Here is a 23,807-nt window from a genome sequence, read left to right as displayed (position 1 = left end):
TGGTTGGTCTTGGCTGGAGGACGTCACTGGTCAGCCTCGTGGGTTGGGCTGGGCCTGGCAGGTCAGCTGGGTCCATCTGGGCGGTGTTGTTGTGCCATTGTGGCCAGTGTCAGAGATGAATGTCTTTTCCTGACTTCTTTGCCCTGGGCCATGCACACCGCAGTCATTCAGTCATTTGCAATATTATCCTCTTTAGTAAATCTCCCAATAGGTTATGCTACAGGTTAATGCAACACAGGAGGAATGCACCTTGAGAGGGGTTTGATGGCGATTCATCAGTACATGGTTACCAGTGTCCTGTTGACCGGGTACCATAGGTCGTGGGGCTAGGTCTCAGGGCATGGGACAGATGGTACATGTCCTCCTGTCTTGTTAGAAGTCGTTATGAATGTGTTGCTGTAATGTTGCCATAATATTGGGTGTCCTAATTTTACAGGGGCTGTTAACCTAAGGTGATCCGGTGGGTTGTGGGGTTTAAGAGAGGGCGCCTCTGGATTTGTGTATTCAGGCGGAGGTTTACTGCTGGGCTGTAAATAATGCAGGTGGCGGGCCGTGGCCTTGGGTGCTGCAGAGGGAACTACAAATCTTTGAAGCGGCTCCAGCCTAGTTGGGGGAGGAGGAGTAGCGCGGCGCGGGCCTCTGCTCTCTCGTCAGGCAGGCTTCGCAGGGAGGGAGGGGGAATGGCCTTGCACATATTCACAAAAGGTATCTTCCTCGTGTGTTGCCGATTTTAGGTGAAAGCATCATAAACATTCGAATACTATACAATACTCATTGAATCATTCCAAAGCTTACATTTTAACTTTGCTAAATGCCTCTTAAATATAGCCAGTCCGAGCACATTATTTGTACACTATGTTTTAACAACTACAACATTTTGTTATATGCATATACATTTGCAGTAAGTGAGGTAGTAGTGAGGTTGGTGGAGCACATAGAAAACAACTTGCCACCGTACGTGACGGTAGGGGCACATAAGGGGCTTGGACGTACACACATGAAGAGTGCATTCTCGCGCGTCCTTCACATGAGCCCTCAGTATGGTTGCATTTGTCTTCTTTTGCACTCTAGCAGCATTAGTTTGGTTATGGTGCGGGACCGTGGGGTGTAAACTTGTCAAAGACACGCATAACAAATAACCCCCCGGGACGCTTCTACTATTTGTACATAACTGCAGTGGTGTGGGTGCTTCATTTCTAATGCCATGTGAACATGCATTCTGCCATATCTATACATTTTACAGGTTTTCTAATCAAAGAGGTTTGTGGAGAAAATGCGCCCATCGCAGGTAGTTTTGGCATTAGTAGTTGGGAACTCTTGCTTTTATCCGAGTGCCATTTTACAGTTCTTTTTCCACCCAGACTCTGCTGGCCGGGTCATGTTAGGAGCAGTGATACACTGCGGAAGGTGAAATGTTACAGTGTTGGTATCTTACACTAGCTCATGTCCGTCTTGTTCGTGGGAACGGGCTCACAGCGGGTCTGCCAGGGAGCTGTGGCCACAGGGATAATTCAAACTCTCCAAGGGTGGGGGCCGCGCTGCAGTGCGCCGAGCTCACACCATCTTTATTAGACAAAATGGTTTCTGAGGCCTAGCTAAATTCAATACGTTTGGGCAATGTCTTCAGCAGGTGAGCCATCCACCACCTGGGCCCTGGTGGTAAGGAGGGGACACCCGATGAGCCATGGCCCTCACCTGGGGAGGGGGTGTAGGCAAGGGGGGTCTTTTGGACCAATCCTCCCCTACAGTCTCTTGCTCCCTTAAGACAGCAGCAGCTGCAGTGATTTGTTGAAGGCATCCCACATAACGTCTGGGTACCACTGGCGGAGGTGCTGCCACCTCAGGAAAAGAACTCTTCTAGTGTTTGCACTTCTGTGAACATTTAACTCAGTGCACAATACTACCTACTGTGATGAACCATGGAGGTCGTCACTGCTCTCCTAGAGGGAGCCCCTTCCCATGAGGCCAGGGAGGTGAGGCTGCTACCCGATAGTCCCCCTGGAGGTGGTACTCAGTGGGTGGATCTCATGGGGAGGGAAGCCCCCTATAGGATTAGTGATGACGTGGGGAGAACATGGTATCCCCACAACCCACCTTACCCTAGCCCACCTTCCTCACCAACCCATACCAGCGCCATGCCCCCTGTTCCCATGAGTTTCTCTTATACTTCCAGTATAAGAAGTACTAGGAAGAGGAAGAGCAAGCACTATCTGCATAGAGTTCCCCATCACAATACCAAGATAACGAAGAGCTCTATCAATTCCTGGAAAACTGACCCACTTAGTACTGAGACGAGGAAGAGTATCAACTACCCAAATAGAGTTCCCCTTCCTGATACCAAGACGAGGATGAACTCTGTTAATTCTTGGGAGACTGATCCATTTAGTACTGAGACAAGGAAGAGGCGTGGAGTACTAAGGAGTACCCAGCGGAACCAAAGTGAGCAGTCTAGTCAATATGGACTTGATGTGTGCATAAAAACGGAGGAAATACTTAAATTAATTTCGAGCCCTCCCTGGAGGAACCAGGAGTCCAGAAAAGGCAGCACTAGAGAGAAAGCAGACCGAAATGCTGCAAAGGGAGCATGTCGCCACAAGGATGGTTCAGTGTGGAAGGACCGCTCCACGAAGGAAGAAGAAGCAGCTCCTGGTGCCTCGTTGGGACGGCGAATGTGAAAAGCAGGAAGTACGATGGCCGTAAGGAAATTTCCCTTACGGAGCTGCCGCAAGCAACAGGGAACCGCTGACTAGTGAGGAAACACAAAGGCGGGCCAGAAGCATTACGGAAGCCCTGAGAACACTGTGGACCATAGAGACAGGTATGCAAGTGTGAGTGGAGGTGAAAGGAAGCTGGGAATCTGAAGGAAAACAAGAGTAATGGGTCTGGGACCCCAGCCCTGAGAGTATAAGAAGTTGTGAAAGCATCCAAGTTATTCATCATAGTCACAGTACCTGGCAGGCTAGTAAACCAGGTGGACTGAACGTGGAAAGAAGAAAGTGTGAATCTGGGACCCACACCCATAAAGTCGATCAAGCCTCTAGAATAATCATTATAGTCACATTACCTGGCAGGAGAGTATACCAGGTGGACTGTATATGCGAGCCTGCAACCCGCATCCATAAGAGCATCTTTGTTGATCCTCATAATAATAGTACCTGGCAGAAGAGTATACCAGGTGGATTGTAAGTGCAAGCCTGGGACCCGCACCCATTGAAGTATCCTCATCAATCTTAATAGTCACATGCCCTCATTACAACTCAGGCGTTAAGGGTTAACGCCACCGTTAACCCTTAACGCCTGATTCCCACCTTAACGCCTGCTTTTTGCAGGCGTTAAGTTCCATGGTGCTAAGGCACCTTGGTGCTAATTACGGCACCGTAATTTACGGTGCCGTAATTAGCGCCTTCCCCACTCCCATTATGCCCTATGGGGCAAAAATGGGAATGGGGAAGGGAAAATGGGAAATGGGGATTTACCGCCCCACTCACCTTGTAATGGGGCGGTAAATCCGCCATCCACCATGGTGTAAACGTAGTTTACACCATGGTGGTAAAGTTGGTGCACTTAGCACCTCAGTTGTAATGAGGGCCACAGTGCCTGTCAGCGAAGGGAGTCAGGTTGACTTGAGTCCAAAAGCGTTGCAAGGGAAAGGAAGCGTTACCCTTGACACAGTTTTGGAGCATTGTAATATTAATATATGGCCAAGTGTAAAAAACAGGTTGGAGTTGAAACAAAGTCTGAAATCAGGGAAAGGGAGTCATGCCCCCTGGTGTGTTGTGCACACTTTGTAAACAGCGAAGAGAAAGGAGTCAATCTCTTGCCACTATGAGAAGTATGAGACCAGGGAAAGGGAGTCATATCCTCTGGTGTTTTTTGAACATTCTGCGACAGCTAAGAGAAGGAAGTAATTCTCTTGGTATCGTAAGAAACTTGAGAAAGACCTGGTGAAGGGAAACATTCCCCCCAGGAGTTGTGAACATTGTTAAGATAAGAGACTTTATTTTCTTTGTGCCTTGATAGAGAGTCAATCCAAGGTACCTTTTGAGACTTTGTTTTGATGCTCTTCCCTTGGAGAAGAACATTTAATTTTCCCTATAACTGAAGGTGGGGGAATCGTCCAGAGGAAGAGAGCCATTCTTCTTAACCAAGAAGATCATCCTTTTTTTCATTAGTTGATTTAGAGTTTTAGGGAAGGAAATAGGTTTCTGACACAACGGTGGACCATTTACTTTTGACAAGACCTCCTGACAGAATCCTTAGTTTGTTTAAGTCAGGGAACCCCCACTTAGAAATAGGGATAGTTAGGGTTTTCCTTTTCTTTTGGTTTTAAATAAACATCTATAGCCAACAACATGCCACCCGTGTGTTAGTCTCCTACTTCTGCACCCTTACACTACATTAAACTGGTTGCCTAGCAACATGAACCCCTATCGCTTGAGCCCATTGATATGATATGATAGGTTATTTATAACGCGCTTAATACCCAGAGGTTTCTAAGCGTGCACCAGGGGATCCAACATGTGTTGCTCATGTCGTCTTCCTTCCAAGGCGAGCATGTTGCCGCTGAGCTATCCTCCCGAGAGTAGACATCATACTTAGGCCAGACAACTAATTTGGATACATCTATGATAACCTACTCTTGATGCCATCTTGCCATTGTAATGGAGGAGAAAAGAAGCACCAGTGCTGACACAGACAGACAGAATTAGTAAGCTAATTAATGAGGGACAACTCCTTGAATAGCGGCCCGATCTCTCAGCAATGAACGCATCAGGGAGACAAGGAACCTGAACATTCCCATCAATGTCTGCATTCGGTGGTGGTGGGTCAGTAAACCAATGTAAACCAATACCTGCCAAGCAGTGTTCAGATTTTTTTGACAGTGCCCTAAACCTGCCCAGCAGTGTCTGTTTTCTGGGGACCATGCACTCACATCTGTCAAGCAGTTATCTAAAAACATTAAAATGTGTCTTTTATCAAATGTATACTTGCCCTGCATTATACACCCTACACACACAAATAGAAAAAAACGACATATATTTATCAGCAATAGTCAATGAAGAAATAAATTGCAGTTACCTTATGTCGAAACTGGAAAGGTTGAATCTAGACTGCCTGCAGCTGTGTCAAACACAAACAAGAGTTGGGAACGGGAGGATTCTAGGGTCCCTAATAACGTCCCAAAAGACGAAATCTCAAATGGGAATAGGGAAGAGACAGGAAGGCAGCACCCTTAGGGTCTCGATTCTAATTTCTGAAAAGGGTAGTAGCCACTACGTCTTCAGAGAAATTCACCTCACATATGTAATGATAGTGATGAGAGAGATGGAGGAGAGGTAATGGGTCTAGCACAGTATAACTTGCAGCCAAATACTCATGTGGGCATAGAAGTACCTAAAGGTTATTCACACTACAATGTGGGCCTTTGTGATGAGACACTTGCTGTTTAGAAGCTGGTGTTGAACATAGTCATTAGGCCTCATTACAAGTCTGGCAGTAACCGTGCCGGTAAAACCGTCAAGTTGCCGCCGGACTTGTACATTTTATCAGCGTCTGGCTTGCCGGAAACGGTTTAGGAAGATTTTCCCGAATCAAAAGGTTTGCATGAACCTTTTGTTTTAAAAATGCTATCACCAAAGGTTCGAACACCAAAAGTTCGAACCTTTGGTGGTAGCATTATTTTAAAAAACGGGGGCTGCGGGGGTGTCCCCCGCATTGCCCCGCTCACTATACTTTATGGTATAGTGAGCACGGGCTGTGAGGGACACCCCGCAGCCTTCTGTTTAAAAAAAAAAAAAAGAGAGAAGAAAAGGACCCTGCAGCGCCAGTTCCCGATCACGGAAGTGAAAGGGAACTGGCGCTGCAGGGAACGCAGCGTGAAGATGAAGGTAAGTGGGGTTTGTTTATGTTGGGGGTGTGGGTGGGGGTGTGCTGAGGGTGTGGGTGGGGGAGTGTTATGGGTGTGTTGTGTGTGTGGGTGTGAGTATGTATGTGTGTTCGCATGAGAAAGGTGCGAACTTTTGGTAGTTAGCACCTTTCTCATGCGAACGATTTGCCCGTGGTAATTTCAGCCGCGGGCAAATCACTCGGATTCGCCGGAAACACTGGGGCATTACAACCCCTGCGGTTTGGGAAGTCAGGCGCTGGTAAAATGTTCTTCCCCATTCCCATAGCGTCCTAGAGGACTCTATGGGAGTGGGGAAACGGAAGCACCGGCACCGTTAATAAAGGTGCCGGTGCTTCTGTGAAAGTCTTCCTACCGTGGCCGCTTTGCCCAGCAGGGTCAGACCTGTGGGGCACAGCAACTCCGGCAGGCAAACTCGTAGTGTACTGGTCCGGTAACAACAGTGCCTGTAGGCTTACCGGCACTGTTGTTACCGGACTGTCACACTTGTAATGAGGCCCATTGTCTTATTCTCCAGAATCTAGTTTGGATAATTTGTTGATGAAGACATCAGAAAGGTTGTAAAATTATCAGGGTTAAATATATTAAACATACGGCAATACTGCTGACATACCGTTGAGTCTGCAAGTGCTTTACTTTTACAATAAGTATTTCATTTTCTGACAGATGCAGACTCCATTAGCACAACATCAGATGATCCAGCCATCCAGTTAAGAAGAGGGACATCTATTACAAGTGAGTGAATTGGAATTCTCTTATGGTGTGGTGCACTAGTGTGTACTTGTTCCAGTAAATGTATTTGTAGATACACAATGTGAATGTGGCACCGGATTTGCTAGATATTCCACTCTTTGGGCTTGAATTACTTGTTAACAGTGCAACCTAGTATAGTGGCAATCATCTTGATATTTCAGGAATTCATCATCTTTGGAATGTTGGTAGACCTGGCCCCTTAATCCCCTTACTTCAGTGTCTGGTTCTCTGATTATTCTTAAGCTGCTGTCCTCTTCTCAACAAGGCACCCACCCCTTGTTTCCTGCCGTAGCTTCTACACTTCTGGGCATCTCTTTTTCTTTAAGTCTTGCCAACATTTACTTCGGGATTTGATCCACCTCTGCACGCTCTCTCTGTCCTAGCTTTCCATTTAGTCAAGTTTATCTTCAATAAATGGCTTCCCATTTTTCTGCTTCATGTACCCCTTAGGAACGTGTACACCTCTGCACAGATCCCTTGCTCTGTTTGGGATATCATTATGGCGTTTTCTCCTTAACTTATACCTTCCTAGTCCAGTTTTTATTGTGTCTATTTTGGATCATATGCCTCATAATAATAGTAATAATAATAATAATAATAATAATAATAATAGTAATAAAAGGTGTTTGTATAGCGCTTTGCATCGATGTTTACATAATGAATTCCTTCTGCTTCTAAGCGCTATAATAGTATTCCTTATTATTACCCAATTTAATGATACTCCATTTATTGATCTTGTAAGGATAAATGCTGTGTCAACCTGGCCAGGATTCAAATGTGCATTGTGAAAGTGGGCCCCATGTCAGAGGGGAGCACTTACCTCATGATTCTTATGGCTTATAGTGTCTTCTTGCCAGAATATTTTTCAAATGCCCCACAATAGCACTTCACTATTTACACAGCTCCAGACAAGGGTTTATGTCCTATCAATCATTTTCCTTTTGGCATTTTATGTAACCACATGATTAGATCACATTTTTCAATGTTATTTCCAGTTGGCTTTTCTTTCATGGTTTCTGATTATTTTGTGGTTGAGTCATTGTGACCTTTTTTCATACATTGGCTTTCTCAAAATGAATATTTTCACAGGCCGCCTCGTGACTCTGCTGTGTCTTAATTGTTCCTGCTGACTAATCTATAACTCAGGGCTGACTTCTATGAGGCTTAGCCCTTCCCTGATAGTTTATATTTTTGACTGCAATAACTAAACTGCTGCTCATACGTGGGCTGGGAAAAGAGAGTGGCATTAACTACTGTTTCATTTTGGAGAGTGTAGGAAGCTGCTGCCATTATTTCCAGGTTGTGCAGATGGCTTTCCCTTTTCTCTCCATCCTGCTTTTCTAAGCCCAGGGGATAAAAATGGAAGCTATCCCGATTTAAAAAGAAGCTATCAGGAGTACATCTGGCTTATTCAAGACTTAGGGGGTCATTAGAAGTTTGCCGGACCAGAATTAACGTGCTGGTAATTCCAATTACTGGCACGTTTCCGGACCAGCAAACTACAAGGTTGTCAGCGGGGTTACCTGACTTACCTCCATCCAAGAGCTATCATACCCCAAGGAGTGGGGATTTACCGGTATTCCCGCCTCCTGTAATATGGCGGTAATTCCGGTATATCAGGCGGCGAGAATGGTAATACCGTTTGCTAGTAAGCAGGATACCAGCAAACTCCAAATGACTCCTAATGTAAGGCATAGCGGTTGTGTTGCTGCTTCCATCATCACCACGTGACTCCTGCTTCCTTATTAGCTTCTAGAAATGAGAAGGTTACATTATGCTCTGCACTCTTAAATTCTAGATCAGCTGTCTGTAATGCTTTAATCATTGCTGATTTTATTTCTGAACACAATATAGACATGCTGTTCATGACTGACATGTGGCAGTCTGATGACTGCGCAGCCATTTTTCATCTGTTAGTACACAAAGGATATTCCATTAAATGGCTTAATAGAGATTTCTCTCTTTTCTCAAAAAGAAGTTACTGTGGAAGATGTTGTTATAGATATTAAAACGTACTCATTCATGTTACACTGTTTTTCTCGCGTTTGTTACTTGCTAAGCAGCATTTTCTGGTCTTAGCCAGATACCTTTCTTATTTTGTTAATCTATACTTATTACATGCAGTAGGCCCTCTAGACCTAAAATTTGACCAGATTACTCCAATTTTAAAGAAAACATCTCTCGAGCCAAGGTGCACTGGGAAACCATCACCCTATAGCAGGTCTGACTTGGATGGCCAAGATCCGGGAAACAATGGTGGTATAACAAGTGAACGTTTTTGTAGAAAATTACCAGATTTTAGATCTATTGTAGTTATGGGACAGAAACCACTTTGCTCTCTGTCTGTGATGATGCTCTGCATCACCCAGATATTGGTCAGATTCAGATGTCATTATTGGTGTTATTGGACTTGTTTGCTGCTTTCCACATAGTGGACCATTCTATTCCACTGTCACGGTTGACCAACTTAGTTGGGATCTCTACTTCTGCCTTGGCATGGTTACAGTTGTTTTTTCTCTGACAGATATCAGGCAGTGCAGGTTTATACATTTACCTCAACCTCTACATTGTTCACCTGTGGCGTACCTCAAAGCTCTCCACTCTTGCTTCCTTTGTTTAATGTTTACAAACTGCCTCACATGTCTGCCATTTGCAAATACAATATTCAATACCATTCCTGTGCATAACACACAATCTCTCTTTACGTTTTCTGGCCCTCAGGAGAGTTTTTCACAACTTCAGTCCTGCCTTACCAAAATTATACCATGGTGGTCTGACCATAAATTCCAAAATAATCCCACTAATCCCACCAAATTCGACATACTGCTCATGGGCCCAAAACATGTATTAAAGGCAGCATCAAGATGCCTTATTCCACCTTATCTAGTTGTGACGCCCATTACTGTCACTTACTTCTCAAAGTTGAAAATCTCAGAGTAATTTGGGATTCAGAATTAAGACTTGTTTATCAAGTTAACACAGCTGTTAGGTCTTTTTTTTTATGCCTTAGAATGTTGTGTCGCACACTCCCACTCCCTTTTTTCTGCAAACAGATCATGCAATGGGGGTTGGTGCTTCGGGTTTATTCACGCCTAGATTATGCTAATCCATGTATGGGGATTACCACAGGTCTATCTGAGGCGCTATCAGGTCGTCACTTCACTAACCTGTTTGATGATAGACACATGGTAAGTAGGAGCAGCACGCTGGGTATTCAGATACCTGGGTGGAGACAGTTTCAATGCACTCCGCGGGCTAACGCTCTCAGGAAACCTTCTGGGGAATAAAACCCGATCCAGAGGTAGGATGGTTCTTTGGAGCCTTGTTTCTTAGATGATCCAAAAACAGGAGCAATGATGGTCCTCCATTTACAGGTAAGTACTCCGGTAAGTATACGAGGTAATGGGTAATAGACTAAAATAAGGGGAAGAAGCAAAGGAAAACTGGAGCTGTAGAAGGCGGAGATAAGAGGAAATAAAGTGAACAGAAGAAAGAGCAAGAAAAGGCAGATATGAGCATCAGTGTAAAGTTAGAAAAGTATGAAAAGGGGTGGGTTTGGAAGGTAACTAGCGCCTAGTCTATTACATTTATTTCTTGAAATAAATCCCATAGCAGTCATATGTTCAGTGATTTTTATTAGTTAAATAGGTTTTCTTTTTAGATGAAATGGTGCCAACATACTCCATTTGGAGGCACGTGCATTTGTTTTGCCTTTACCCGGCATTTCTCAAGGCACAATTGTGAGTAGGTGTGTTCTATTCTATCAGTATATTTCCGTCCAATTTGTATATGTTGTATACATTTCACACATATATTAATGCAATTATAGAGATTTGAAACATGGGTTAGTTGTGAAAATACAGTTTGTTTGCAAATCAAAGCAATAGATTGCTATGCGGACAAGCTTAATCGCTCTATCAGTTTTGGCTTATAGTCTACTCATTTTTCTGGGGTTAAATTCCTTGGTCCTCATACCGTTTGTTATACTAATCCACTGTGATATTTAATCTTTCTCAATGTGTTCATGTATCTGAATCCAAAATCTTGTTACATTCCTAGGTCAGGATTTTTCAATAGGTTAAGGTCCACCTTCAAATGCTCCTTTGCATGGTTTTGGTAAGTTGCTTTTTTTCTCTTTCCTGCGTTCAATTCTTTCAAACTATCCAATAGTGAAGTAACGATGTCTTTAAAGGCGTGATATTGCACTGCTGAGGCTGGTTTCTTTCAGGATGGCGGCATTCTGCGAAAAAAGAGGGAAGGGGCTAGATATTAGAAGCTACTGGGTTCATAGGCAACAGCAACACATTAACGCTTCAAGGAGAAAGAGGCAGCGAATGTCTTTGTGAGAGCTGACAGTACTGGTGAAGAGGGAGAGCCCCAGTCCAGTGCAAAGGTAAATTAGGAAGGCGGAGAGACTGATGAAGAGAGAGAACCAGTTGGTAGGAGGAGGTCAGAACAGGGGAAAGAACCTAGTGCCAAAGAAGGCTGAGAGTGCGTAGCTCACCTAGAATTCTGGCATTATGTAGAAAAGGTTTCTACGCTTCCGGAAGTGGGTGTACGGCCGGTGACAGGTTGATGAAGACTTGCCTGATTCTTAGAAAGGAGTACGGCAATCAAAAGGTGCCATCTTCAGATGAAAGTGTTATAATTAGGATGTGTCTTCTTCTAATGGTTCCACAGGGAACAAGAGACAGAATTCCTTGCAGCATGCCACTCCCATGGGGTTAAAGGTCCTGGTTTCCATGGGTGTGCACAGTGGAATCTTTTGACAAGGATGGGGGCATGACCTAGAGCGGCTGGTTCCCAGGTACGATCAGAAGGTCCATACCCTTTCCAGTCAATAAGATATTGTAGGTCCCTTAGCGCCATGGTTTTTAACACCTGCTAAAAGCAGGTGTTAAAACCTCCATGGCGCAAAGGGAACTCGGAGTATGGCGGTAAGGGATTACCGCCACCGCTCTCGTTAGCGGTGGCCGCTATCCCTTACCGCCATACTCGGAATGAGGCCCAATGCCTTTTCCACGGATCATGCTAAGGTGGGTTTCATGATCACGCACTTAACTGGGAACGCTTTGGCATGGGCAACCCCACTGGTATCCCAGTCCGATCCTGTTTTATGGGATTATGCTGCCTTTAAGGATCTCCTTAAACAGACCTTTTTACGGACGGAATGTGCCCACATTGCCAGCGAGGACTTACTGGATGTGCGACAAGGAAACTCCGACCTATTGTCCTACATTTCCACTTTCAAAAAATTGGCTACGGAAGCTGGGTGGCAAGAACAGGCTCAGTATACGATCTTCCGGAGAGGTTTACGGGAAGAATTAAAGGATGAACTCGCCAGGATTCCTCCTCCTGGTTCCTACTGGCGGCCGTACTAAGGATTGATTTCCGCTTAACTGAACGGAAGCATGAAAGGAAGAAGAGCCATAGCTTAAACCCGTTCTCGGACACTCACACTCCAGCCTCCTCACCTGCAATTCGAAATGTCCGAGACGAACCCATGCAAGTCGGGACCACTAGGCCTCCCTTGACCGCCGAAGAGAAGAAGAAGAGACGGGATGAGAATCTTTGTCTGTATTGCGGTTCAGCTGCCCATCTGTTGAGGGATTTCCCTGATGTGCCCCCCAGAAGGTCGAGAAACGAGCGCCCTCGGTAGTTGGTAGGACGGACTACCGAGGGGCGCTTCCCTGTTCTTACACCACACTCTCCGTTACCTCTGCCAGAACGCCTGAAGACCTCCGCCTGATGGTGATAGGCATCACGCTCCGCTTCAGAGACAAAGAAATAGACACGCAAGCGTTATTGGATTGCGGAGCCGCAGGAAACTTTTTGGACACCTTGTGGGCAGATAAGGTGGGTCTACTTAGAATTGCCAAGAAAGAGGACCAAAAGGTGGAAGGGGTGGACGGAACACCCCTATGTTCCGGACTCATAACACATACCACTGAAGCAGTACAAGTATCTATACAGCAACACAAGGAGCAGATATTGTTCGACATAATCCGAGCTGCTCACTTCCCTGTCATATTGGTTATCGGTTGGCTCCGGAAGCACAACCCAACGGTGGACTGGACAAACAACCTGCTGAGCATCCATTCCAAGTATTGTCAGAAGGAGTGTTTACCGGAACCCCAACATGAAAGGGTAAAGATGGTATGTGCTATGGAACAGAGTACCATTCATTGTATACCCAGTTGTTTTTCCAAATTCACAGAAGTGTTCCAGGAGCAGGTACCCATTGAACTTCCACCGCATAGACTCGAAGACTGTGGTATTGATCTGGTCCCTCAGGCGTTGGTTCCTTTCGGTAGGATGTATCCCCTCTCATTGTCAGAAAAGGCAGTCCTCAGGCGCTACCTCGACGACAATCTTGCCAACGGACTGATTCGCTCTTCCAAATCACCAGCAGGCGCCTCTTTGTTTTTCATTCCTAAGCGCGAAAGCAAGGAGTTGAGGCTGTGTATTGACTACAGGGTTCTCAATAAAGTGACCATCAAAGATCGTTACCCGATGCCCATCATCTCTGAGATTCTGGAAGCCGTTCAGGGCTCTGTAGTGTTCACCAAGCTCGATCTACAAAACGCCTACCATCTGCTTCGGATTAGAGCTGGTGATGAATGGAAAACAGCTTTCCGCACTCCCTACGGCCTTTTCGAATACCAGGTGATGCCGTTTGGCCTAGTGAATGCACCCTCAATATTTCAAAAGGTCATGGACCGTTTGTTTTCAGATCTATTGGGCCAGAATACCGTGGTCTACTTGGATGACATCCTGGTGTACTCCTGCAATCTAAAAGACCACGTTCCTCAAGTTGAAGAGGTCCTACGTAGACTGCAACACCACCTTCTGTTAAAGCCGGAGAAATGTACCTTTGCCCAGTCTTCCTTATCCTATTTGGGATTCATTTTATCCGAGCAAGGGATTACCATGGACCCCAAAAAGGACGATGCCATCCTTGGTTGACCGTCACCCACCTCCGTCAAAGAGATACAACGGTGTTTGGGACTGGCAAACTTTTATAGAAAGTTTATACCTAACTTCTCACAGCTCACTCTACCTATAAATTCTCTGTTAAAGAAGTCTTCTGAACCCTTTGTCTGGTCAACCGCCGCTGAGGACAGTTTTCTCCGCCTGACACTAACCACGAGCCACCGGAACTATTCTGTCATCGAGCGGGAGCTTTTGGCCATGAGGCTGGCTTGCCTTGAGTGGAGACATCTACTCCAAGGAAGCTTTCATCCTTTCCAAATACGCACCGACCATAAGAACTTACAGGTCCTCAGACAACAAGAATGTTACAACACCAGACAAGCCAGGTGGGCTCATTTCTTTGCTCAATTTCATTTTTCCATTTCTTACATCCCGGGGTACTCAAAATCAGATTGCTGATGCCCTGTCCCGCAGAGACGACTTGAACCTTACCTACAGAAAAGAGTTGATGTTCCCGCATACCCAAATTATCTCAACGGTGACCTCTTTCATGCAGGAGGTAAGAGAAGCCTCTTTGGATGTTCCTGCTCTGGACGCTAGTAAACTGCCAGTCAGTATGAAGGATGGCCTATACTTCATCCAGGGAAAACTGTTCTTGCCCGCGCAGAAACATCGCCAACAGGTTCTTCGGTGGTGTCACGACTCCAAGACCGCCGGACATCGAGGAATAAGAGGAACATTGGAACTGCTAAAACGTTTGTTCCATTGGTCTAACATGAAGACAGATACGAAGACCTATGTACAGTCTTGTTTAGTGTGTCAACAGAACAAGTATTCCACCCAAAAACCTCTGGGATTGTTACAACAAGACTCTGTTCCTTTGGGTCCTTGGAAGTCCATCTCTACCGACTTCATCGTTGAACTACCTAGTTCCCAGGGTTGTACTTGCATCATGGTTACTGTAGACTCCTACTCCAAACTTGCTCATTTCTCTCCCCTGTCCAAGCTGCCTGCAGCCTCCATCATGGCTGAAGTATTCCTCAAAGATATCTTTAGGTTACACGGCTTACCCCAGAAGATCGTATCAGATTGTGGTACCCAATACACCTCCAAATTCTGGACGGCCTTGTGTAATCTCTTGGGCATGGAGAGGGCCCTCTGTTCTGGATATCACCCTCAAACAAATGGCCAGACCGAAAGACTCAATGGTACGCTGGAACAGTATCTGAGATGCTTCACAAATTAACAACAAGACAACTGGGTAGCCCTGCTTCCCACAGCTGAGTTTGTGTACAATAATGCGGTACATTCCGCTACGGACATCAGCCCTTTTTTTTTGTACTTATGGGTTCCATCCTCAATCCATCATACCAACAGCCTGGAATGAGACCAACATCCCGTCTTTGGAGACCACACTCAATCGACTTAAAGTAGCTCATGACACAGCGGAACAAAGTTTAAGTGAGATCAGCCGACGGTATAAGGATCTATCCGATAAACACCGAAGACAAGTGCCTACTTGGGACAAGGGTACAGAGGTTATGTTGTCCACCAAGTTCCTACCCCGTTGGGTCCGCCCTTCTAAGTTGTCCCCTCGTTTCATCGGACCTTTCAAAATAGAGTCAAAGATTAATCCTGTTGCCTACCTTTTAAGGTTGCCAAAAACCCTCAGACGGATCCATCCGGTGTTCCATTCCTCCCTCCTTCGACCTTTTGTACCTGATGCCAGGAAACAGGCTGCTCCCAAGTTAGTGATCCAACCCACTTCTACCTCGGAAGAATACGAAGTCTCCCGAATCCGAGACTCTCGGTACCATCGAGAGCGCCTTGAGTACCTCATACATTGGAAAGGCTACCCCTCATCCGAGGATACTTGGGAACCAGCTACACAGGTTTTTGCCCCCCAGTTACTTCTACGATTTCACGGTCTTCACCCGGGTAAGCCTGGAGGAAGGGGTCTTCGAAGGGGGCATGCTGTCACGACCACTGGCGCCTGGAGGGTTTGGCGAAGGTGGAAGTTCCGTCGCCATTAGACTGTTCCGCCATGTTTTTGTTCCAACGTATGGCACAGTCTAGTGTTTTTCCAACATGGCCGCCCGCTGAGTATTTCACCATTCGAATCTCGGCGGGTCGGCGCGTTGCAATTGCAGACCCTGTGGTCAATACTGTAGGGCAGTCAGTAATTCCTGATAATCATTAGTAGGTTTTGGCCACCAGAAATGACAAGAGACTAAATCTTGAGTTGTTCGTATGCCTCAATGCCCTCCAGTTTTGTGGTCATGACAGAGACGTAACACTTCTTTACACTTTACAAAGTTGAGAAGTAGGTATATAGACCTGCTGTTCATGAAATAGAAGACAGTCTTCCTATTGTAGGTGATAGGTCCTTGTGTCTTATTCCAAGGATGCCATCTGACAGATATTTTTGTTCCTTATTAGCTCTAGAAAATCGGTTACAAAAAAGAGAAAGGATGCATGGGGAAACATCCTTTCTGGTTCTTGTCTTTCTTCTTCTTTGGAATAATATCTGGATAAAGCATTCGCCATTTGATTCATTCTCCCTGTAGATAAGTGAAAGTAATGTTGTAAGAGGAGAAATAATATGCCCATCGAGCTTGGTGGCTGTTTGGTATTCTAAGTGTTGCAACACTTTAAGGTTTCAGTGGTCTATACGGATGGTGATTGTATGTTGTGATCCTGCCAGGAGATGTCTCCATTCCTGACAGGCTCTTTTGATATCCAAAAGTTATTTTTCTAATACCGTATAGTTGCATTCGGATGTTGTGAGAGTTTTAGATATATAAGCGATAGGATGTTCAATTCCTGCTTCAGAGGTTTGTTTGAGAGGCATCTGTCTAAGAAAAAGATGCCTTTGGTCCGGGAGACGTAGTATGGGCGCTGAAGAAAAGGCTTGTTTGAGTGAATCAAAGCTACACTGACCTGCTTTTGTCCACATGAATTGTTTCCCTTTTTGTAACATTGCGGTCATGGGTTTGATTTTCTGAGAACAATTTGGTATAAACCTTCGATAAAAGTTTGAAAACCCTAGAAAACTTTGTATATCTTTTACTGTGTTGGGAGTCTTCCATTGCAAAACGGCCTTCACCTTATTGGGATTCATAGCAGCTCCTTCAGCTGGTAATATAGATCTCAGGTAGGGTATAGAAGGTTCATGAAAATAACACTTTTCTAATTTTGCATTTAGATAATTTTTCTGTAATCTTCTTAACACTTCCGTATAATGACATTGATGTTCTTCCATGCCTTTGCAGAAGATCAAAATGTCATCGAGCTAAACCACTGTTGAGTGTAGTAAAAGGTCCGGAAAAATATGATCAACAAAACACTGAAAGATGGAAGGAGCATTGGCTAGCCCGAAGGTCATGACGCAATATTCGTAGTGGCCGAATGGGGTGCGAAAACGCTGTTTTCCATTTGTCACCACTACAAACCCTTGTGAGATGGTAAGCCCCTCTTAAGTCCAACTTGAAAAATATAGTGGCTCCCCTAACAGCCTCCAAAGTATGAGGGGTAGTGGAGAGCGATCTTTAACAGTGATCTTGTTAAACCCTCTGTAGTCGATGCAAGGCCAGAGTTCATTGCAGTCTTCTTTGGGTATTAAAAAAAAGAGATGCTCCCGCAGGAGATTTAGATTCAGTTATAAGTCCATGGTGTAAATTAGTTTGGAGATAGGATTGTAGTGTGTCTTTCTTGGGTTCTGATAAGGTATACATACGCCCGAAAGGAATTTGAGTGTTTGGTAGTAGATTAATAACACAATCATCTCCCCTATGTGAGGGCAGTTCCTTGAACTCTTCCGGTAAAAGATGTAAAGACGAAATAGTGGTATTAGTTTCAATCTGATTTTTCTTATTCTGGGATGAGATGAAGCCTTCTACTCCCTGCTGTAGGCCAGAAGTGACAATGTTCAGACCCTAAGAACAAGGTTCCTTCCTGCTGTCCAGTTTATGTAAGGATTGTGGAGCCTTAACCATGGTATCCCCAGTATCAATGGGTAGTGTGCTGTCTTGATTAAATCAAAACTGAGGTTTTCCGTATGTGACAATATTGACATACTTAGGTCTTTTGTCTGTTCCTTGATAGGTCCCAATGTCAAAGGAGTACCATCAACTCCCTCCACAGGAACCTGCATGTCTTAAGCGATGCAAGGTATGTTATTCCTCTTTGCCCATTTGTCATCCATGAACAGACCTGCTGCACCACAATCCACAAGAGCTGTTACTGCTGACAAGATGGTATTTGAGTAAAACCTTCAAAACCACCATAATATGAGAGTGGCTTATATTTCCAAGTGAACTCTTCTTATTTTCCCCAGTCGTGGTTCCCTTCACGACTGGGATGAGGTATTTCCCGAATGCCGTGGGGGTACAAGGGGGCAGTCTTTAGTACATGTGCCTTGGATCCACAATACATACATAGTCCCAGGGTTCTTCGACGATTGCGTTCCTCAGGTGTGAGAGGACCTTGAGCCATGCCTAGCTGCATAGGTTCACCTTCATCTAGTGGTCTTGGTACTCGTGGGTGTTCTAAGGCAGATCGTAAAGGTCTTCCTTTGTTCTTTTCGTGTAATCACTCTTGAAGTCTTTAATCCAATTGAAGGACAAGAATGATCATATCAGCAAGATTATGAGGGTGTGGAACTCTGGATACTGTGTCTTTTAAGTCTTAATTTAATCCTCGCCTAAATATGGTGAGTAAAGCGTTGTCTGGCCAGGCAGTCTCAGTTGCCATGCTTTTAAAATGCTTAATGTAATTTAGTATGTCCAGGTTGCCTTGCTTAAAATCTCATATATTTTTCTGTGCGGAAACAACAATTTCTCTGCGTCCAAACATGACTTGGAGGCTGTTCACAAAGCCGGGGTGGGAGTCCAGTAATTGATTATTGGTGGTTACCAAAGGAGTTGCCCAGTCAAGGGCATTACCCACCAAATTAGAAATCATAAAACCCACCTTTGAGCGGTCAGTAGGGAAGTAGGAGGGTTTTAGAGGGAATTGTACCAAGCAAGAATCTACAAATTCTTTTAATTTTCTGGGATTCTCATATAATTTTCTCACTGCTACAGGACCTAGCAGGAGTTCAGAACGAGGCTGTGGCTGTGTCACAAATTGTCTTAAAGCAGTGTTTTCCGTTTTAAGTTCTGAACTTCAGTGTTCAATGCCTGAACTGCAGCGATTAGCTGTTGGACTTGTTAATCCATCTTAATCTTTTGTTTTTTGGGCGTCACTAACCTGCTTGATGCCTACGTTCCTCTCTCCCGTAGGCCGCCCCCTTTGGTCCCTCTTCCTGCTCCTTCCTGTGAGGCTACGAACCTTGGTGTCGTCTTCGACTCCACCCTCTCCTTCTCTCCTCACATCTCTGATGTCTCTAAGAAGTCAAGCTATCAGCTGCACCTCCTCAGAGGTATTCTTCCTTTTCTCACTTTCCCCCAGAAGCTCACTGTCTCCAGAGCTCTGGTCCTCTCTAGACTGGACTATACATCTTCCTGCCTCTACTCTTCGACCTTTACAACTTATCCATAACAGGACTGCAAGACTTGTCCTTGGCCTCAAGTCCAGGGATCGTATCTCTCCAGCTCTGAAATCTCTTCACTGGCTCCCCATCGCTACAAGGATCAACGTCAAGACCCTCTGCATCGTCCACAAGGCTTTCTGGGGCCTGGAACCGATTTACCTCCAACTTTCGCTTCCAAAACATCTTCGTCCTCGAGCTCTCCGCTCATCCACCTCCAACTCTCTGAGGGTCAGACGCTTCTCCAAGCAGAGAGATGGGGGCAGATCTCTTTGACTGACGCTTCCCTCTGGAACAGCCTCCCTGCCTCTCTCAAACTTGAGCAGAACCACCTCTGGTTCCAGAAGCAACTCAAGACCTTCCTTTTCGCTTCCGCTTTCTCTCTTCCTCTCCTCTGCTGATGCACCTGGCTGCTCCACGCACTGGTCACCTGATCACCCTCTGAACTCGGGTTCAGGCTCCTGCATATCTAGTTGCCCTTGCACTGCCTCTGGGCTCTCCAGCACTTAAGGGTCTGTTACTGCAACCCTACAGTCCCTTCTCTCGGCACTTATGAGCCACCCGCTGACTACACTTGTGAGTTAACTGCACTTCCCCTTCCCCTCCCCCCCTGGCACTTCTCCCCTACCCTCTTCCCTGCACTTGCACGATCTGAATGACACATGGCCTAGTAAGATTGTTATTTTGTCATCTTGTCCTCCCTTTGTTTCCCCCTACTTGTCTTGTCGCACCTAGAAACATTTGTGTACAGGCGTGTTATAAATGCCACATCATATCATAGATGCGTGGTAAGTAGAAGCAGTCCGCTGGGTATTCAGATACCCGGATGGAGACAAATTCCATGCATTCAGTTGGCCAACGGCCTCAGGAACCCTCTGGGGAATAAAACCCGATCCGGAGGTAGAATGGTTCTGTGGAGCCTTGGTGAAGAGGAATTCTTAGATGATCCAAAAACAGAAGCAGTGGTGGTTCTCAATTTCCAGGTAAGTACTCCGGTAAGTATACGAGGTAATGGGGAATAGAATAAAATAAGGGGAAGAAGCAAAGGAAAACTGGAGCTGTAGGAAGCAGAGATAAGAGGAAACGATACAAAGTGAACAGAAGAAAGAGCAAGAAAAGGCAGATATTAGCACCAGTATATTAGAAAAGGATAGCGGCAGAGAGAGAGAGAGCAAGAACAATAGAACAGTGAAAGCAGAATCAAGAAACTAGGAAGGATAGTGCTAGAGACTAAACAACTAGAAAAAGAGGGAAGGAGCTAGATGTTAGAAGCTATTGGGCTCATAGGCAACAGCAACAAATTAACGGTGTAAGGAGAAAAAGGCAGCGAAAGCCGTTGTGATAGCTGACGGTACCAGAGGCTGGTGAAGAGAGAGAGCACCAGCCCAAAGGTAAATTAGGAAGGCGGAGAGACTGGTGAAGAGAGAGCACCAGTCCGTAGGAGGAGAGCAGAGCAGGGGAAAGAATGAAGCGCCAAGGAAGTCGAGAGTGTGTACGCCAGAGGAAAAAAGGGCATAGAATTAGAAATGCAGAGAGATGAGCTTCAAAGGAATTCAGAATGGCAAATACTAGCAAGAGAGTGAATCGCAAGAAAGTAGCAACACGTAGCTCACCTAGAATTCCGGCATTATGTAGAAAAGATTTCTACACTTCCGGAAGTGGGCGCACGGCTAGCACCATGTTGAAAAAGACTAACATGATTCTCAGAAATGAGTATGGCGTTCAAAGGGCGTCATTGTGAGATTAAAGTGTTATAATTAGGATGTTTCTTCATCCAACGGTTCCACATGGAACGTGAGGTGGAATTCCGTAAATGGGCCTTCAAAATGTCTAAAATGCGGTCGTAGCACTAATTTTCACAATGCCCAAATTTGCCTACATTTCTGAATCCTGACACACTTTGCATTGGTTGGTGGTCTGTCAAAGCATGTCCTTCTTAATACTTTGTTTAGTTTTCAAGTTCCTTCATGGCCTTGCACCACCATATTTGATTCAGAAAATTCAGCTACTTCAACCTACGCACTGGTTCCCGCAAAGATGAAGTTCCTGGTAACTCCGCCATCCAATTGTATTACCAAAGGGGACAAACGGTTCTCTGTAGTTGCTCCACGTTTGTGGAATTCACTTCCACCTGGTCCCTATGCTGAACTCCCTCATCTTATCTATTAAAGAATGAAGACCTTCATTACCCTTTCTCTTTCCTTTCTTTTAAGAGCACTTTTTGCCTGTTCCATCTGTGCCGAGAAGCAGGTTTCAATGCTTAGTATGATAATGTTGTGCACATGACAAATGCCTCTAATCAATCAAATCAAAGAGTCTCTTTCCAGGATTAACTCAGAGTTGCACTTGGGAACTTCTTTGTGAATCGGCCATTAAAAGTCTGAGAGTGTGTGAGCGAACATGACAGAGAAGTGCTGGTATTTCTTTGATAGGGCTTCTCTTAAAATGCATAGTTTTTCCTATTTTGTGCACATAAAAAGCATTATCGACGTACAGTAATTCTCTTAAAGTGTGATCTGTTACGATCAATGGCTTGGTTGCATGTGCTTAAACATTCTTTTTGTAACAAACATTTGAGCAAAACACATGAACCCCTTGTATCAATTAATAATTATTTTGATCAATATATTGGGTCGTAGCTGTTTTAAAACTGCATTACTGTGCATTCTTTTTAAAACATTCCTGGAGTCAGCAGCCTACGTTCTGTTCATGAAACCCTTTAAGGGAAGGCCACAGGGCTGCAAATTAATAATATATTGTTTGTTATGCCAAGGTACCAGCCTTTAGTTTGTGTCTGGCAAGAATTAAAGGGTTTCCATACCACAGCAGCACCATTAATTGAGAGTTAGACAAAATAATTAAAGACCTGTGAGAAACCAGAAGGTGTCTCACCCACTAATCCCCGGGGATCTGTCATCCAGGTAGCCAGGATAGGCCATCTCTTTTGGATCCAGTGCCTGGGTGGACCAGTGCAGGAGGGTCCCCTGGGTGAGGGGTCTTCGGGGAGTGGGACACCGTATGGTGAGACGGGATATCCCCTTCCCTATAACACCTTTACCCCATCCTAACAAGTAGGATATTTAGGAACTGTAACCCCCACCCCCTTTACAACATGAACACTTTCTCACGGACAGCCCGCTATGAGAGAAAACAGACTAACACCCGAGCCGTATACCTGACGTGTCCCAATACAATGGTCAGGCAACGTCAGGCAATTAATGAACATCACACACACCTGGCTTCCATTAAGCTTCCCTACATGGATAAAAGGCAAAGCACGAGAGCAGACTATGAGCAAGGCAAAACACACGAGGAAACAGCAGTTCCAGGATGGCAGTTTAACAAGAGAAGAAAGATGGCGAAACAGAAAGGGATCGTAAGGAGTAATGTTCCCTTGACCTTTTTGACAACAAACCGTTGCTTTCATGAGTCCTCAACAGTGGAAAGCATAAGACCAGGAAAACAGGCTGAAAAATCCTGCATGTGTGTTGGAGATACCCGGGACCCTCCCACATCAATTATCAAGGCGGGGAGAATGACCATCCGCTGTGGTACTGTCCTTGGCTCCAAGAACAAAGCAGCATCAATGAAATCAACACAGCCGGTGAGTAGGGGAGACCGATACAAGCCTGGTCTGTGTTGAAGCGAAGGTTGCAAGCGGCAACATTGTATGGCGAGCGCTGGAGTGAACATTGTTTGAAATACGTTTGATAAAAGACACAGGTAAAGTTGAACTGCTGATGAGTGATTGAACTTTGAAACCAAGATACGATACCTTTGACTGTAACGCTCACCTTGTATCCACAGGGACGCCTCTCGACTGGTCTGGGATGCTTCTGGGAACACTACACCTTCTCCGGGGTTCGTGCTGCCAGGGATCAGTTATAGAAGACAGGAGGTGGATTTTAGCTACTACTCCTTCCCTCGAGACCCACCTTCCGGTGTTCCTCTGGCGATTCCCCTTCGGACTTCTCTCACCTTTATTTTCGTAATGATGCGCTCTCTGTCGTGCCGTACTGGGCAGGGGTGTGTTGTCGTTGGCACCGCTCCGCTGAGTTACTTCACTGGCGTGGGCCTGGAGTCCAGACCAGCTGCGACTCCACTTTTCAGGTAAGTCTTTCGTATTAAGAATAATGTCCGTATTGGTAGATGCTCCAATAACCTTCTCTGCCTATCTTGCAGATGCAGGTGGAAACACGCTGATACCGGAGACAGAGCTTGAGACGGTAAGGATGCGCAGAATGCGGCGCTGAGAACATCCTTTAAAGCTGGCTAACTTGTGCTGTTGTTTCTTGCAGGTCGCGGGAGGAATCCTGGAAGAAATGATCGAACGGGACCAGGCGCCGATGGACGATGTTCGGGTGGCGATGGCCTTCCAGGAGTGCTGGGTAGGTCAGCTTACTTGATGTCTTATTCTCGCCCTTCTTCCCAGGGATGTTGCAGGAGGAAGATGAAGATGTCCAAGAAGACTCTGGTTGGAAGGGGGAGCTGAAGCTGGGCAGGTAAGGGTGACTGTGGTTCTTTGTCTTCTCTCGCCTGTGCAGGCCAAGATGCTGAGCAGGACCCGGTGAACGTCACGCTGCAAGAGCAGAATAACGCGAAGCGCGTGCCTCGAGTTGGGTGTGGTTTAAATACCCAGCAGGTATCCCAGGTACCTTCGGGCGGGCCCGCCCTGTATGCTAGACT

At 45.5% G+C, this 23,807-nt stretch overlaps 1 protein-coding gene across 6 annotated transcripts in view; it reads left to right on the top strand.

The window, feature by feature from the left end:
• PAICS (phosphoribosylaminoimidazole carboxylase and phosphoribosylaminoimidazolesuccinocarboxamide synthase) overlaps positions 1-23,807 on the top strand; it is a 1,368,496-nt gene that overhangs the window by 593,975 nt on the left and 750,714 nt on the right. For 5 of the 6 annotated variants that reach the window (XM_069631608.1, XM_069631609.1, XM_069631607.1 and 2 more), the window contains one exon: positions 6,572-6,640. The exons of the other annotated variant lie outside the window; for it this stretch is intronic. In XM_069631608.1, the coding sequence (XP_069487709.1) occupies positions 6,572-6,640 (69 nt within the window). The remainder of the gene's footprint in view (positions 1-6,571; positions 6,641-23,807) is intronic. 6 annotated transcript variants of the gene reach the window in all.

Source organism: Ambystoma mexicanum, chromosome 6q (genome assembly GCF_040938575.1).
Source record: "Ambystoma mexicanum isolate Mex_15411 chromosome 6q, UKY_AmexF1_1, whole genome shotgun sequence".
NCBI classification, from domain to species: Eukaryota; Metazoa; Chordata; class Amphibia; order Caudata; family Ambystomatidae; genus Ambystoma; species Ambystoma mexicanum.
The sequence above is the reverse complement of the archived record's forward strand: the minus strand, read 5'-3'. Positions and strand labels throughout refer to the sequence as shown.